This window comes from Pagrus pagrus (assembly GCF_965226575.1).
Source record: "Pagrus pagrus genome assembly, chromosome: 15".
Taxonomy (NCBI): domain Eukaryota; kingdom Metazoa; phylum Chordata; class Actinopteri; order Spariformes; family Sparidae; genus Pagrus; species Pagrus pagrus.
The window spans coordinates 27,880,667-27,899,207 of record NC_140199.1 but is presented as its reverse complement, the minus strand read 5'-3'; the positions used below and the strand labels follow the sequence as shown (position 1 = coordinate 27,899,207).

Genomic DNA, 18,541 nt, shown 5'->3' with positions numbered 1-18,541 from the left:
AGGTTTCTGTCTTTGCCCGTCAGCCCCTTTAGAATTGGCAGCCAGCCATGCCCTTTGGTTTGGTTGCAGTGAGGAATGGGAACAATGCCAACAAAAATGCCACTGTTTTCTCTTAAAAGGCCCCTATGAGAGGGTGTTTAGACGGGAACCAAATGTAAGGGTGTCAGTGTGCTCCAAACAAAGTGCTTCTTCAATCTGAAATCCTCTTTCTGACGTTGGAGTCATGGGGGCTGCACATGGGGGCTGCATCTAACAATTTGTAACTTTCTCAAACAGGCAGTCACGCCCACTTCATGCTCGGTCTGTCGAGAAGTGAAAGTCCCAAGCTCTGTTTCTTTTTCATTTTCACACAATTACTTTTGTCACTTTTTATGTGACCAAGTCCAACACCCTATAACAACGTGCCATTGTTAGAAAACCTAGAAACACCTTTGACTTTAGATAAGGTTTGAATGCTGCACTTAATGTGTAACAATAGGATGCAACAATGAAACTGAGGACTGGTGAATATATGGGTTAATAAATACATACATTTTAATTATTATTTCAGTCTTTACAATTTTAACAACTTGCCTACCTCCCTAGATTTTTTTTCTTAGTTTTTGTCTGTTTATTTGTTTATTTCTTAGAAAAGAGCAATGGAGACTGCCCTGGGCTTATGTTTGCCTGAATGTCATCTTCTGGTAACTGGTTAAGACACCTCTGGACCTCTGCTAAATATCCACACAAATAAGGGGGGCTTTATTTCAGGAGGTGAAGTGGGTTGTCCCTGAATAGGATGGTTGCTGGTTTGCCTGCCTGCGCATTGAAGTATCCTTGAGCAAGATACTGAACCCCAAAGGTTGCCACCTTGCATGGCAGCCTCTGCCATCCGTGTATTCATGTGTGTATGAATAGGGGAATGTGAAGTGTTGTAAAGCACTTTGAGATTGGAAAGAACACAAAGAGAGGGCACTGTTGTTGGGACATCATGGCAAAAGACATAAACGCAAATGTATATGAGTTTCAGCAAAATTATCATATTTATTTTAGAGGGCTTGTTTCAGAGAAATGTTAGCTTTCCAATAAAAAAATAAAAGACACCAGTTTTCACATAAGTCTTATTTTTTAAATGCTCACAAGGATCTACGTCTCCACTGTTCTTACTGCAGTTCCTAATACACTTCTCTCACCCTTTGTCTGCAGCAGCTGACTGGCTCTTTGTTGGCAGTTGCATTCCTGACCTCCTTTGGGAGCTCCATGCTTTATGGCTATAATCTGGCTGTGGTCAATTCCCCTGCTGTGGTAAGACACACACACACACACACACACACACACACACACACACACACACAGATTCCAAAAGAGTTCCAGATTCAATTGGATTGTTGATCATTAAGTGCATTTGTTAAGGAGTTTAAACCACTGACTGATATGATTTCAAGTTATACTGACAATTTTAGCTTATTTTGTTCACCTGTCATGTAGAGGAGCCCAGTGAACACTTAGTAGATCCTCCTGAATAAAATTTCTGATCAAATGTCCACAATATGGGCCAAACAACAAAGGCGATGAGGAGTTGGCTCAAGGCAGGTCATTTTCTCTTCTGTGATTGCCATATGGGACAGATGTATGTCTGCTTTTCTACCTTGCCTTACCACAGAAAATGTATGCCTCTGGGGGGGTTTCAGAACTGCTGCCTCCCTTTTTAGCTGCTCTCTAGCCCATGAGCATGGTTTAAAAAGTGTGTTGAAACTGCGCCGAACCCTGTCATATCAGAGGCGAGAGACAGTTGGATGGTTTGCCCCATCACTTCATGACGCTGCAGCCCAAATCTCTGGTGATTTATCAGTAAGACAGGGAATTCAGTCTCATCCTGCTTGGATTCATATACTATGAATGCAGGTCTTCCTCCTTATGAGGCGGTAAGGGATCGGTGTCTCTGCTGGTTTGTTTGACAAGATTCAAGCCTCAGGGGTTTTTGAGGCAGTGGCCGCAGCTGGCTATGATGGCTTTATCTACTTTATAAATAGGAGATATCTACTTGTAATGCAATGTTATGAAAGACTCGACTAATCCATGTCACCCATTTCTCTAAAAGGAGTCCCTCTTTACTTCCCAGAGAAGACAAAATTGGGTGGTTTTCCCTCCTAGACAGTGCTCTTTGCATTTTTCCACAACAACAGGATAGAGGATCATCTTTTCTCACCCCTGCTGCTCGTATGTCAATGGGGATGTGGGTACATTGAGAGTTCTGGACTTTCAATCCAAAGTCATTGCATTTCTGGCTTCAGGTCCAGGGGTTTTTCCTCCTGTGGTCGTACAATAACACAACAGTCTGAGAATTCTCTCAGAGAGCTCCTAACTCAGCCTACACATTCCTAGCCAGTCCTAGCTCAGGAGTGATTAAGGAAACTTCACAGAGCAACCCTGAGCAAGGAAGGAACAGAAAGTTTTATCCAAGTGAGGCAGTTGACCCCGTTGCAAGACATGACACATTCTTTTGAAAAGCTGTGATTGGTTCATCAAATAAAAAAAATAAAGCACTCTTAGGGATAAGGGGCATAGAATATACAATGAAATCAATAGGCCTAATCATAGAATTTGGTCTCTATGAAGATATTGTGTAATAATGATACATAATAAAAATCGGAATAAATTGTAAGCCATTCTTTAAAAGAAGTCTACAAAATGTTTGAAAACACAGACCTACATGTGTAGTGGCTTGCTTACATGTATTTACCATGCTGGTAATTTGTAGGCCTAATCTATTTGACCATTAGGTATGGGAGAATATAAAGCAGCAGAAATACGCCCCCTTCCGTCTGGTTGTAGAAGCAGCGAGGAGAGTGAAAAGCAGTGGTATGTGTTGCAGTCTAAAATGAGAGAGAAGAGTGGGGCTGTGTAAACGCTGTAATTGTTTGTCGCATCACTCTGCTGATGGAAGGCTGCAACAGACCCAAATCATCACTGCTGAACTGTTGGATTTTTACAGAGCCGACCCAAGCCTTTTGGGGGCCCTAAGCAGAATTTGATTTGGGGCGCCCCTCCCACCACCGCAGAGTCACCTGTGCTTGACAATTATTGACAAAAATGTCACACTATAATGTTACATTATAAATTGTATTAATACAGTGACGGATTATGAACTACTGTCCTCCTGGGCACAGATGCATAAGGACCCCCCCTACCTTATTTGTATGAAAATGGGGGAAGGGGGGTCTGGGGGTCCTCCCCCCGAAAATTCTGAATTTGGTAGATGTGATTTCTTGTATTCTGGTGCACTTTTGGGATGGCCAGCTGGAGAAAGGCAATACCTAAATCTATTCAGATTCATAGCCTTTTGCTTTTTGACTTATTGAGGTAGTTACTTCACACAACGACTTGGCTTCAGGGCCCCTTGACCTCTTGGGCCCGGTAGGCTCATTCAGTAATCCACTGCTCACATGCCACAAATGTTTTGGGGCTCCTGGCCCCTCTAGACCTCTGGCCCCCTGGGCTTGGTAGACCCCTGTATTAATATAGTTGTTATTTACACCAAATCAGTCACCTTTTAACCTTAGAGCAGGGGTGGGCAATTAATTTTTCCATGGAGCCACATGACAAACCCGAGCTGTGTTGGAGGGCCGAACCAACAATAATTTGAACTTAATTCTGCTCAATATTAATTTTCTCTCACTTTAAAAATCTGAAGGCTGTGGGATGTCATTCCCTTCGCTCACACAGAACTCTTGAATCTCTTCTCTCAGATCCCATACTCTTTTAAGCACTTTGCCCAGGCTGAGCCACCTGACAGCTGTGTAGTAGCCTATGTCACCATGTTCAGTCTCATGTTCCTCCAGAAGTGCAACAAACTGTGATTTAATGCTCTTGCCCTGATGAAGTTAACCATTTTAGTTACATCAGCAACATGGTTAATTTTTAACACTGACTTACACAACACCTCCTGATGTATGATACAATACAAAAATACCAATTTCTGTTCAGGGTTAATTTCTGTCACTTTATCCTGCATTCCTTTCCAGTCCAGAATTTTTCCCTGTCAGATTTGGACAACCGTCTGTCGTCACACCCGCCAGTTTGTCCCATTTCAGTCCCAACTTGTTCAAACATGCATTTACCTCTGTGAATTTATCACTCCCAGTTGTTGTCCCTTTCATTGACTGCATGGTTCCAGCTCCTCCGTGATCTTAAAGTCCGTAGTTATCTCACGTACGAAGATGAGTAGCTGTGCTGTGTCACGTACATCGCAGCTCTCTTCCAAAGCCAAGGTAAAAAAGTCAAAGTTGACCGCACTGTTTGCAGCTGAAGCTCCAGGTTTCCCGCACTATCCTCGATCCTCCTCGTTACAGTGCGTCGGGAGAGGGGCACGTTCTCAAAAGCCTCCTTTTTCTCCGGGCATATTAGTGCTACAGAGTCCAACAAACACTCCTTAATAATCGGTTTACTGTTTTCTAGCGATTCTGTGGGATATGACATCACTTGTCTTGACAGCTGCATCTCTGGATGTGTGAAGTTTGGTAAAAAGCAAAGCATCTGACTCCCTTGCCCGCTCTTCGCAGCCTCTGCACCGCAAACTAAGCACACGGCTTTACCTTTGACTTCTGTAAATAAATATTTAGCAGTCCATGTCTTGTTAAAAATACCACATTCGGTATCAATCTTTCTTTTATTGGCGTGAGCTGACACTTTGAGGGCTAGTTGCTAGCATCAGCATCATCTATAGCTGTCCACACTTGTGCGTACATGCGCAACCGCACGTAAATAAAAAAACAAAAGCACCATTTTCAAAATAAAAGCAACACAGCATGCATGGCGTAAATACTTTTTCACTTATGTTCTGATTTACGATACGATACAATTTTTTGTTTCTCGATTGGGGCCCCAAGCAGCCGCTTAGTTCGCTTATGCCTCGGGCCGGCTCAGGATTTTTACATATGCAAATATTTCAGTGTTGTGATCACCTTAATCTCTGTCAATCGCCATTTGGAGAATATTTCTCCTCTTTCTTTGTCTAACCTCCATTTTCTCCTCTGTTTAGGAAATTCTTAAAGGGTAACCAGTTTTACACATTAAAGTGTTTTTGCAGGTCTTTAGGAGTACTACTGCATAAATGAAAAAGTACCATAAAGCCTGTTTGTGAGTTACACCTTATCACAAGATTCTAAGATAAATTTCCAATATTTAGAGTCAAGACTTGATCCTGGTAAAGATAAGTTATTATACAAAGCATCTTAGTCATTAGGAGAGCTCCTAAGGTTAAAAATCGTGGCGGACTTTGAAGAGCCTTAAAGGGTAACGGCAGTCAGTTTTTCCACAATAAAGTGTGTTTACAGGTCTCGGGGAGTACAACTACATGCGTGTAAAAAGTAGAATAAAGACCTGATGGCTTCCCTGCTGAGTTCTATAAACACTTCTGGTTGATTGTAGCTCCACTATTCAACGGACTATTAACTGAAATAAAACAAAATTCAAGAATGCCAGCAAACATGAACACAGCCACAATCTCACTGCTTCTAAAACCCAACAAATATCTGATACTACCATCTAGTTACAGCCTGATTTTTCTACTCAGTGCAGACATTAAAATCATAAGTAAAAACTTGCTCAAAGAATAGAAAAAATAATTTAATCCATAACCCACCCTGACCGATCCAGCTTTATTATCAAAGGTAGATATTCATCCAGTAACACAGTAAATGGACTATGCATCACTACAACAAACAGCAACCGCCATCGTCTCACTAGATGCAGATCTAGTAATCTATCTGGGTTAAAATTCTATACACTGCACCTTCGGCCACTTCAATCACCATTGGACACACATCACATAGCTTCACACTGCACAGGGGGACTAGGCAAGGATGCCCACTCTCTCCCTTCCTCCACTTGGTCAGAGAAACACACTTTCAACATATCTTTCAGGATAATACCCTGGTTTCATTCCATTGATTAGTCCAGGAGTATGGTATCAGGAACAAACTATTTCTAGAATACCTACAACTCAAATAATTGATCCAAGCCACTTGTAACAGCAGAGCCACCAACTTAGATCTACCTTCCTCAACAGCAGAGTTAATTAACACTCATTTGGCAAGAAAACTCCTCTCCAAAATATAAAGAATAATAACGCATTCAGATAAAATAATATCCATAACGTCAATAAAATGGGAAAATGACCTATCAATTGCTCCCAATGCCAACTTCTAGAACCAAATCTGCCAAAACATTTACCTAATGACAACAAAAAACGCAAATCTACAACTACAAATGAATTACAAATGAATGTATTAATCTATAAATACATAGACTAGATTACAAAGTTATTCATTATTTGATATTTTAATGGGCAATAAAAAGAAGAATTATAAATAAAAAGTACAAATAAAATATTTACCTATCAATAAATAGTTCAAATCAAAAAGGGATCTATAAAAACGACATAACAATTTTAATAAGTACATCATTTAAAAATACATTACTGAATTCAGAAATAAATAATGCAGTTTAAAAAGACATAAATAGCTGAATTCACAAACTGAATTAAGAATACAGATTTTAATCAGGCATTTGAAAGGGACATTTTCTTTTCTATTTCCATTTCCATTTACCCACTGCTTTTCCTTTACCTACTAGCTATTCGATTTGCTTAGTCATGTAGCATCTTTGCCACTCCATTTAGCCTTTCCATGACATTTGTGGTCCTTAAGCTAGTAAAATGATGAAAACAATGCAAATTAGCCATGGGATGTAACAAGCTCTCTGATAGGTTATTATCACCTGGCATGTCATCTGCAGACGTATGACATGCCTGGATGTGGGAAAGATTAGGTGGTAGAGAATGTGGTACTTTCCCCAACGATATATTTGGTTTAGCTCTATGACAAAGTTTGAATTTCCTCATGTCACAGAAAAAAGCCAGGAGAGGTAGAGTTTCAGAGAGGACTTTGAGGGCCCAGTATATAAAATGGAAATGTTTGTTTGTCAACAGGTTTAGTTCTGAAGGTTACTTATTTTGGTCACTAGTTCCACTAAAAAAGAAAAACAAAGAATGCGGCTTGTTATAACTCAGGACCGGAAGTTGTAGTTTTATATTAGGGTTACGGGGCAATTACTTTTTCACATAGGGCCAGGTTGGTTTGGATAGCTTTTTCCCCTTAATGAATGAAATCATCATTTAAAAACTGCATTTTGTATTTTCTCAGGTTATCTTTGTCTGATATTAAAATTTGTTTGATGATCTGAAACGTGTGACAAAAAAAGCAAAAACAAAAGGAATCTGTAAGGGGGAAAATACTTTTTCACAGCACTGTATTATGTGGCTATATCTTTTTGTGACCTTAATTAGAACCATACACCAATAAAACTACAACTTCCGGTCCTGAGTTATAACAAGCAGCATTCTTTGTTTTTCTTTTTTAGTGGAACTAGTGACCAAAATAAATAACCTTCAGGGCTAAACCTGTTAACAAACAAAAATTAATTTCCATAGTGTAGCCACAACGAGAAGTGCAATGCATTCAGCTTATGGCTGGTAACTATGATCACAGTGATTATATTTCCATTGCAAAATAAAATAACTTTTATTCCAATGATCTACATGTTTCCTGCTGTGCACTGGTTAAAATGTTACTTCACTAACAAAAACACGCCACATTTTAGCATTAAGGTAGTTTATTTAAATTGGAAGTAGATTTTGGGAGGATAGGAAAACTGGGGTCGGGGTTGTTGGATGAAGGAAAGGAGGTTTGAGTAGGGTTGCGGATTGGCTGGACCGTCTAGGAACCAGGGAGGTTGAGACTCAGAATGGGGGTATGTCTCGATGGGCGCACGTCTTGGTCGGCGTGGCTTCATTGTCCCCCCCCCGTGGTACCTGTGCTAGAATGGCCTGGGTCCCTGTTCTGGAGGATCTTCTTGCTGTGGGATGGCGATGTCGAAGGCTGGGCTGCCGGTGATCCTGTGAGAGAGGATGGTAGGATAGGAGAGGGTCTCAGGGGGAGGGAACTTGAGACGAACGGGAGAGAAATGGTTAGGCTTGCATATATAGATTTCACAGGTGATTGAATCAGGGTGACGTAGGTGGTTGGGTTAATGCGGCACAGGTGGTTAGGTTGACGAAACGCAGGTGGTTTGATTGGCTGGGCCTGGGTGGCAGATCAGCGAGGAGTGGCGTGGTCCAGTTCATGAACCTTAGTTATAATAACTCCAAGTCTTTCACAACATGAGAGTAATATTCACAGTGCAGCCACAACGAGAAATGCTTTATGACAAAACAAATTAATGGAAATCTCTGTGACCTATAGAGAAGCTATTACATGACAGGAACAAACTGAAACTAAACCTGACAATTAACAGTACTTTAGTGAATCCAGTTTCTGAATCATACACCACTCTGCTTGGGAGAGCACAGGTAGCTGCAGTCATGCTTGATGACCGGGAACTAGGAGAAAAATAGCAGTTCTGTGTAAACAACCAGAGTTTGGATTACTCTTAGTCATCTTAGTTTAAACATGGAGAAGCAGTGTTCAGTTATTATGCACCACATATCTGGAACAAACTCCCAGAAAACTGCAGGTCTGCTCCAACTCTCACCTCTTTTAAATCAAGACTGAAGACCTTTCTGTTTGCCACTGCCTTTCACTGAAGCAATGTCAAGGCTTTGAATTGCACTGTGACTTTTATTCGTTAGTCTTGTCTGTTTTAAACCTATTTTCCATTTAGCCTACTTTCCTATTTCTTAACTTGTTTTAATGTTTTGTTTCTTGATGTCTTCCTAGTTGTTTTTAATGTATTTTAAATACAATTTTAAATTTCTTTTAATGTAATTTTTATGCTCCTGTAAAGCACTTTGAGTTGCCTTGTGTCTGAATTGTGCTATACAAATAAACTTGCCTTGCCTTAGTCCAGCGGCGGAGAGTCAGTCTGTTGTATTACTGCAGATTAGTGTGACATGGACACTGTGTTTTTGAACAAATAAACACACCTTTTCCAATAATCTTCCGATAGACACGTGAATAACAGTGTCAACAGGATAACTGTACTCACAGTTATGGTAGCAGTTGTACCCTGAACAGGCTTAGAAACTTTACAAAGTAAAAATGTCACAAAATAATTAATCATGTCATGTTCCTCTGTAATTTATTCTTTCATGTATGTCCTTTCAATAAAAATGCCAGGACAAGTTATTTAAATGCTGAAACAGTATGTGTATATGTGAGTGCTGTCTGTCAGCCAGAAGGGAAGAATGTTAAATGTTAAAGAGCCACTTCATCTGATAATGAGGAGGTTGGTGCACATTACAGACAGTTATGATTACTTTCTTTTTAACATGATCACTACAAAAGTATGGCATGACACCCCCTTAGCCTTCGAACTGACATCTTTGGTATATCTATAATTCTGAAATATTCTTTCCCTGTAACACCTCAGTACATTAAGGACTTCTATAACAAGACAGCGCTGAGTCGTAATGGAACAGGACTCAGTGGGGAGACCCTGACCCTGATGTACTCTCTCACTGTGTCGGTCTTCGCTATTGGAGGTCTGCTGGGTTCCCTCATCGTGGGCATGCTGGTCACTCGCTTCGGCAGGTAAGACATTTATTATCACAGATTGCTCGGGAGAGGATTCTAGATTTTAGACCAGTGTTACAACAGTTAAAGGAACTTGGGGCAGGATCAAGAAATAAGACTCAATAGTGACACGACGGCTGTTGTGGCCGTTAGGGTAACTGCAGCCACCAGCCAAGCCGCATGAACTCTTCACAGCAGTGCAGCTGATGCCTTATCCCCTACGCACACAAAGCAGCCGGGAAGCCGACTCGGTGTGTGTAGCGACACACAAGCGCGGCGATTTACCGTTACGGTCTTTAAGGCACAGGCGGAAGCAAAGACGGCATATTGGGGGACAAAAATATCTCTGATATGGGATTGCTGTGTGTAAGAGGCTAATTTTGCTACACAGACACAAACAAACCGCTAGCCTGTGACTACATCCAGCTGCTAACGTCCCCTCCCGGATAAGAGGTTGGGCTTTCGGCCCCATATATAAAGGGACATATTTCTAACTATTCGGTTTCAGAAATGAAAAACTCATTTTCAAAAGTATCGATACCACACAACATAAACTGCTCAGGTTTAACCTGAGAGGAATGTGGATTATATAACAACTTTCCAGAGTCACTTAAACTGCTACCCTACAGTGCCCTGTGGGAAATCGAGTGCCTTATGTCATGCAATGCAAGTTTTAAAAAAAAAATTAAAAATCAGGGCATTGTTTAAAGCAATTACTTTTTTTCTTACAATTTTTTGATTTTATGGCTTGTAAGCAAAATCATCACTTCTTAATTAATCTTCTTGAAACATAATGTCCGAAATGTTGATGAAGGTTCTCAGTCATCCAGGTCATGGTAAATCTAGGTGCTGTATCGTAGGTAGCTGGACTTTCAGTTTCTTCAAGACGTTTCACTTCTCATCCAAGAGGCTTCTTCAGTTCTAACTAACTGGAGAGTGTTGTGGAATTTTGGCTCGCTTGATCGTACAGGAGAGATGAAGAAGACTCAGAGACACCGATGACTTACGTTGAGGTAGTTTATACAAACTTGATCAAGGAGGAACAACATAACAGTACATCTGTCTGTCCCAAATGCTCAAATTATATCTACAGCTTCAGGAAGCATCCCTCCCATACATGGTTATCTGTTTAACAACATATCAAGGGGGGTGAGTGCAGAGTTCTTCTCACCTCTAGCCAGAGGGATAGGAGGAAAATAGGTCACAGACACTAAGTCTGCTAACATAGATAGATCGAAGGCCTCCTTACGAGTTTTATGCAAACAGAAAGCTTTGCCTTGGCTTGGTTCGTCAGACATCTGTTCTGTAGACATATCTACAGTAGCTTTGAATGACCAGGTTGCAGAGACCATGAGATATGCTCCTCATAGAGCAGTCTTCACTATCCTTATCCAGACTTTAACGTCTGTACAGGATGCGTATGACGTCCTATTGTATGAGGGCAGACTGACCTGTGAGAATCATATTTTTCTCCTACAGATACCCCCTTTTTGATCATGAGATCAACACTAATCTTACCAAATTTCAATTTAGGTTAGGGAAGGCTTGGTAGGAATAACTGCTGCATATATTTGATTCTTAAGCAAACACCTGATTAATACAGTAGATCAACACATTGTAATCATCTATGTTTCTAAAAGCATATTATTCAGTTTATCAGGCTAAAAATAGATGCATGGATGCAGGCTCGCTTCTCTTCAGCCCCTGCGTTTTGCACGCATTGAGGGGGCCACTACCTTGGAGAGGTTACTAGCACGATCACAAGGTAGCATGTTGTCATCTTCTGCTGCAAATCCCTGAGTTGGCCTTACTCATCACATATTTCCCTAAAATATTCTATGACTAGAAAACAATCATAAAATATAGCTGTAAACATTTGAAAAAAAATGATTAGTGAACTTATTACTAAATATCAAAACATTTTAATGAGATTGGATTAAAATCATTTTAATGAAGAAATAGAAATCGTCATAGATATACAGAGGTGGACAGAGTACACAACTTCACTACTTGAGTAAAAGTACAGATACTCCTTGTCAAATATTACTCCAATACAAGTAAAAGTAGCTTAGTCAAAATATTACTTAAGTAAAAGTACTAAAGTATTTGCTTAAAAAATTACTTAAGTAAAAGTATTTAAAAAATATCTCAGGAAATACAGGAAAGGAAAGTAGCTTAATGTCATTATACAATACACTGATGCGATTCTGCTACAGACATGTTTATAGCTCAAAAATAGAGCCCGACCGATATATCGGCTGGCCGATATTATCGGCCGATATTAGGCATTTTCCAAACTATCGGTATCGGCATTTATAATGGCCGATAAATGAATATTTAAAAAATAAAATAAGAACAGACGAAACACCCTTCAACCATGTTATGAGTGTTGCCATTGCATACACTCATAACATGGTTGAAGGGTGTATATATATTCAATGTGTGTATATATATATATATATATATATATATATCGGCTGATATATCAGAATATCGGATTTTTAAATCACCAAATATTTGTATCGGTATCGGCCTTAAAAATCCTTTATCGGTCGGGCTCTACTCAAAAATAAACAAATAAAGGCAAGAAGCCTCAGAACACAGACTCAGCTGCATTCACCAACAAATGAAATATATACTATACTCACTCTATGCTACTCTCTCTCTCACACACACACCCTCTCTCTCTCTCTCTCTCTCACACACACACCCTCTCTCTCTCTCTCACACTCACACACACTCTCTCTCTCTCACACCCACACACACACTCTCTCTCTCACACCCACACACACTCTCTCTCACACCCACACACACTCTCTCTCTCTCTCTCTCTCTCTCTCTCTCACACACACACACTTTCTCTCTCTCACACACATACACACACACACACACACTCACTCTCTCTCACACACACACACACACACACACACACTCTATCTCTCTCTCTCACACACACACACACACCTAACCCCTACCTTGGACTCTTTGATATGAATTGTATAAAAAACATGAACAGAAAGTCAACTCAATCATTCAACTGCACTGCAACAGTTGCCATATTTTTAAACCGTTTAAAAATGGCAACTATGATACTTCAAGCACATACAATTACGTTTAAAATGTTCATCTGCAATTTAACCAACATTAAGCTAGCTAACGTTAGTAACAACTTCACATACCGCGACATGCTTTTTCAGGTTGGAAGACGAGTTTTTGTAGGCCGTGATATAATTTGTTCGCGATAAGCACAACAAACATTTAAACTGAAACGAATCAAACATGGGTTTGAGATAAGGCCACGGGTGCTCGGTGGGAGTTTCCCCCGTGTTTCTCCAGTTTCTTCCTCCATTTCTTCGTATGACATGACGTAGTACAGGTACGGCAATACGACTAAGACAAACCATACGCAAATCAGCAGAAACAGTTTATTTTCTCTGAATTTTGCACACAAAAAAAAAAAAAAAATCATCAGCTGACGTAAGCTCAAAAGTAGCGAGTAACGACAGCATCAATAGAAATGTAGTGGAGTAAAAAGTACAATATTTGTCCTTCAAATGTAGTGGAGTGAAAGTAAAAGTATCCCCAAAAAATAATACTTGAGTAAAGTACAGATACTCAAAAACTGTACTTAAGTACAGTACTCAAGTAAATTTACTCCGTTACTGTCCACCACTGTAGATATATAAACTTGGGAAAAATAGAGAATGATATCACACAGAGATCACAGCCTCCGTGTGTCATTTCAACTAACCACACCTTACACGTCTTCGTCATCAGTTAACCCCTCATCAGTTGGATAGCTTGAATCACTGTTTTGGAACTACACCGGAAAAATAGTTTTACAATGGTTACCAGGCAGGATCCTAAGATTAAGATTGCAATCAGACTGACTACAAGGGTGGTTAAGAGTTTTACTACACCCGCTCCCCAAGATCCAAATAAACTTGTAAAGTCACCAAAATTAAATCCATGGTGGCAGGTAGTGTCTGTTTACCTGTTTACCTTAGTGAATGTTTAAATCTATCAAGAGGATAAGCAGGCCATCAGCTTCCTCCTCCATTCTGACAGCTAAATTATTCCAATTAAAAAATCGATAATCAGCTTTAGAAAAAGGGATTACGGTGAACATAGGAGAATGCATGGATTTTGGCATATTTTGACAGATCCAACAGTTACTAAGAATTCTTTTTTGTGTGTAGTCTAACATTAATTCAACAGCAGCATTGATTTTCTCTCACCTGGGTGCTGTTTGTACTACTTGTTTGGGTCTTACAGTAGGATGTGTTTTCTGTTCTGTACCCCTGAGTAGGTCAACTGATGAGAAGAACGTGCAGCTTTGTGGGTTTCGAGGGTCACTTAGATAGCTTGCTGACCATTCAGTGGTCAATCTGGTTTTCTGGTCAGCTGCTGTTTGGTGAAGCACCATAGATCAGGTACCTCCTCTACCGAACGTTTAGGAGTGTAAATCACTTGTGTGGGTTGTGCAGATGCATGTCTCAGTTCTACTAGATTTGGATCAATAATATTCCATGTCCATCCAATATCACCCTCCCCCATCTCTCTTATCTCTATGAAGGGATGAGACCAAAACATGTTGAACAGTCATTTCTGTATCTGTGTCAGTGTGTTCTCCTCGCCTCTCTCTGTGTCTGTTGTGTTGTCAACTGGTGTTGAGTGTGTGCGTGGTGCATCTTACACCCTCTCTGTGTTCTGAGACCGTTATCTCGGTACCGTTTGTTTTCACCTGTGGTGCTGGATTGGCACCCAGCTCAATGGATTGAATACGAGAGCCCTCATACTCGCTGTGAGACTTGTCTGTTTCCTCACTCTCTGTCTCCTGACCTGGAGCCCCAGGGTCACCTTGCTCTGCCTCTTGGCAGAGTCTGATCAGGAGATGAAGAAGGAGAAGGCTTTTGAGCCCAATCTTTTTGGGAGGTAGCACCTGGTATTGACCTTTCCACCTAGGAGAAAGAGATTCTTTTTCCAGAGATTTTAGTAAAACATAATCTGTGTGTGAGTGAGTGAGTGAGTAGGTTTCTTTGAAGGTTTAGGGATCCTGTCAGATACCTGCAAATGAAATCTCCTTAGTATGTCTCTTAGTTGTTTCACATACTCAGTCATGTACTCATCAGTGTATAACAGGGTGGTTTTGTGGTGTCACAAAGGTGTCAAAGATAGACTTGCCCCTGTGGACATTGGTCTCCTCATCAAAACTTCATGAGGACTTTATAGATTCATTTATTTATTTAATTTCTTTGTTTTCCTTTCAAGACTTCACTTTAATAAACCTGTAACTATCCATTAAACTGATCCAAGTTATAGAAAAAAACTGGATTTATCCCATGACACAATACAATTACATAGTGTTTTGTTGTCAGTTGACAAGAAAAAAATGTATCTACTTTTGTAGCACTGGACACAGAATTTATGGGAAAATTTTTTTTGCAAAAGACAGTTAAACATATTTAGTAGACAAGGCAGCTCTTGTATGGTCATTCTTCTGATTAAGAGGACAGTAAGGGTGATTAATACTTCCTTTTTTGAGCTCCAACAAACAGAATTGAACCTGCGCTGTATTTTCACAGCCATTCATAATCAAACATTTGGCACTAGCCTGACGGTGGCACATAAAAAATTAAAAGTTGTACAAGCTTCTCTCAAAGTATTCAAAAGAGGCTCTTCATGGCCCATCGTATCAATTGGACATAACATAGCTAATGGAGCACAACCATTACATAGCTGAAAAACATCCTGCTTATATCATTCACTACTGCATAGTCAGCCAATTGTGTGTTATCAGATGGACAAGAGGAAAAGCTGTCAGTATACAATATCAGATTAGAATTAGGTATTGGTGTCTGCATGAGATCTGGTCTGGGAGCTGTGCTGGATTCAATCACTAGATCACAGTCGTGTTCAACTTCAAAATTTATGTGAGGGAGAAATGTGGCTGGATTTAGAGGTGGTGAGAGTTACAGTGATGTGTGGTCTTGACAAAATGATCGCTTCATAAACTGAACGACGTGCAGCTGTCATGTGTTGTGTAGTGGAAGTGTTCAAAATGTGTAGCACTGAATGTGGAACATGTACAACACAGTCATTGGCCAGTACAACAGGAGCAGATTTATCTCTCATGATTGCAACAGCAGCCACCGACCTGAGACACCCTGGCATGCCCAGAACAACAGGAGAAAGTTTGGACGAGTAATACGCGTCAGGACAGAAAAACGACCCGTGTTTCTGCACCAAAATGCCAGAGGCGAAGCCGTCCCTCTCACAGACATGAAGGTGAGATTTCTGTGTGTAGCCAGGCAGGCCCAGCGCCGGGGCGGCATGTAGAGCGGCCTTCAGATCCTGGAAGGCAGTGTGCATGTTTTCATTCCACTGCACAACAGAGGGGGCATTTAGCACTGTGGCTGCTCGTAACACAGAGTCCATTGCAGTGTAATCACAAATCCAATGTGTCATGTTAGTCATGTCAAGAAAAGAGGAGCTGTTTTTTTTGTTTATGGCGATAACATGTCAGTCAGAAATTTAACTCTCTCAGGAGACAACAGTCGCTGACCGTCTCTCAACACATGACCAAGATAGGTGACCTCAGGCTGACAATACTGCAATTTCTGTAAAGAAGCCTTGTGGCCGCACTCAGCCAGTCTTTTCAGCAACAAAACAGACTCAATGTGGCAGGCCTCTTTCGATGGAGACGCAATCAACAAATCATCAGCGTATTGCAACAGAGTACTTCCACCAGAGAAGATCAAATCCTGCAGATCACGTCTCACCGCTGCAGGGCATACTGTCGGACTTTCAACATAGCCCTGTGGCACTTGGGTCCAGGTCAGCTGCCAGCCTTTAAATGTGAATGCAAACAGGTACTGGCTATCTGGATGCAACGGGATTGAAAAGAAAGCTGAACACAAACGCCTGTGTAGTACTTTGAATCTGGGGACAGTGATGCAAGGATGAAATTGGTAACTGGCACAATAGGAGCTGTGGGAACTACAATGTTATTTATAGCTTGCAAATCTTGTACAAATCTCCATTCGTCAGGTCGGTTTGGTTTTGGAATGGGCAAAATCGTAGTGTTGCACGGACTTTGTGTCTCTATCAACACACCTTGATTCAAGAGGGACTGAATTACACCCTCAATTCCCGCAATTGATCTGTATGGCAAATGGTATTGTCTGACCATTGGCAATTTAGCATTAGCTTTGACCGTCACATTATGAGACAAAGCAGATGTCACAAATCCCACATGTTCTTGTGTTTAGCCCACAAAACAGTGGGTACTTCAGAAAGTGAGACAAACGGGGTGGCTGGAGGTAAACAAATGTGCTCTGTGGCAGTGTGAGAGAGTCTGTTAGTTTTAACATAAACAATCCATCTCTCAAGGCTGTTACTGTGTGTGTTCTATCTGTAGTGGCCTGTATCAAAGAATGGCTTTTTATCACCATCTCACTAACTTGTTTTGGTTCAAAACCTGCAGTTACAGCAACAACCACATGTGGTGAGATACTACAATCCTGGATTAATGTTTGTTGTTTTTTTAAACTCTGGCAAAATCCAGCAAAACAAACAATCCTAGTCCTATTGTATGAGGACAGAATGACCTGGGAGAATCATAATTTTCTCCCAGAGAGAGGAGTAGGGTGGCTTTTAAACTCTGTGTGGGTGTGTTCTTGCAGAGTCGTTAAGGACATGTGTAAGCTCTGAGTTTCAGAGTCACTAGGGCCACTTGTGGGTCGTTGGTCGAACCGGCCTTATATAACATATCCAAGCACTTAGCCAGTATCCTAGCTCCTTTGGTCAGTAACAATCAACACCTCAAAAACTCACAGGATTTTGCCAGCAAGGTGAGAGAGATAACACTGAACTCAGACGAAACAATGCTTTCTTTTGATGTCACATCACGTTTTACTTGCATTCCCACTCAAGAAGCTGTTAAGATGGTGAAGAAACGCCTTCTTCAGGACAGCACTTTGTCCAGCAGAACTAACTTCACCCCAGATCACATTTGTGCCTTACTTGACCTCTGTAGAAGCCTTCACTGTACTGGAAGTAGGTGGTTGTCAGACAGACAGAAGCACGGCTGTGCCATAGGCTCACCGGTGTCCCCAATAGTGGCCAACCTCTACATGGAAGAAGAGAGAGAGCCGCCCCGCTGCTGCCTCCTTTTAACATGCTCAGGTGATGGCCAGCACCTGAGCTCAGGCAGAGCAGGGCGGAGACAGGACACACCTACAGGTACTGCTTCCTGGGCACACGTAACAGCCGGTTTGACCAACGACCCACAATTGGCCCTAACGACTGTGAAACTCAGAGCTCACACGTCTCCTTAACAACTCTGCAAGAACACTCCCACACAGAGTTTAAAAGCCACCCTACTCCTCTCCTGTTAGTTAGAACTGAGGAAGCCTCTTGGATGAGCGGTGAAACATCGTCAAGAAACTGAAACAAGTCCAGTTGCCTACGATACAGCACCTAGATTTAATTTCCAAAATCCAATCCACAGGTTGCTCTTTAAGTATCCAAATCACTCTCTGAAGAAAATTCTACAAACGTTGTGGTTTCTCAATATAGATTAATAAAGATTACTGATTCCTCATCAGACTGCTTTTGTGGAACAAGTACAGTTTGACATTAAGCAGGAGATATTTCTCCTTAGCGACCCCCTCAGTGCTGTGTTTGGACGGTGACTCTGCTCTGTCCTGACACCTTACACAATCACCATCCTTAGACCATCCAACCATGAAAGTGGATAGTTGCCACTTGGCCACTAAGAGACACTCAGCAGCATCTGGTGCAGCTACCAATATGAACACACGCACACAAACACACACACCAGGAAAAATGGAAGTTTTTTAAAAATCCTGACAACTGCGTAAATAAACATGCACTGAAAAAAAAAAGTCCTTTGAATTAACTTAATTGTAATGTGTACATCAGTCCCACATGATAAGAATGAGGCTAACTTACATTATTTTCCTCTT

General features: G+C 41.0%; 1 protein-coding gene across 6 annotated transcripts in view; it reads left to right on the top strand.

Moving 5' to 3' along the window:
* slc2a15a (solute carrier family 2 member 15a) overlaps positions 1–18,541 on the top strand; it is an 83,134-nt gene that overhangs the window by 32,038 nt on the left and 32,555 nt on the right. For 2 of the 6 annotated variants that reach the window (XM_084376604.1, XM_084376603.1), the window contains 2 exons: positions 1,186–1,284; positions 9,409–9,569. In XM_084376604.1, the coding sequence (XP_084232730.1) occupies positions 1,186–1,284; positions 9,409–9,569 (260 nt within the window). The remainder of the gene's footprint in view (positions 1–1,185; positions 1,285–9,408; positions 9,570–18,541) is intronic. The other 4 variants (XM_084376606.1, XM_084376608.1, XM_084376605.1 and 1 more) reach the window with 3 other exon arrangements.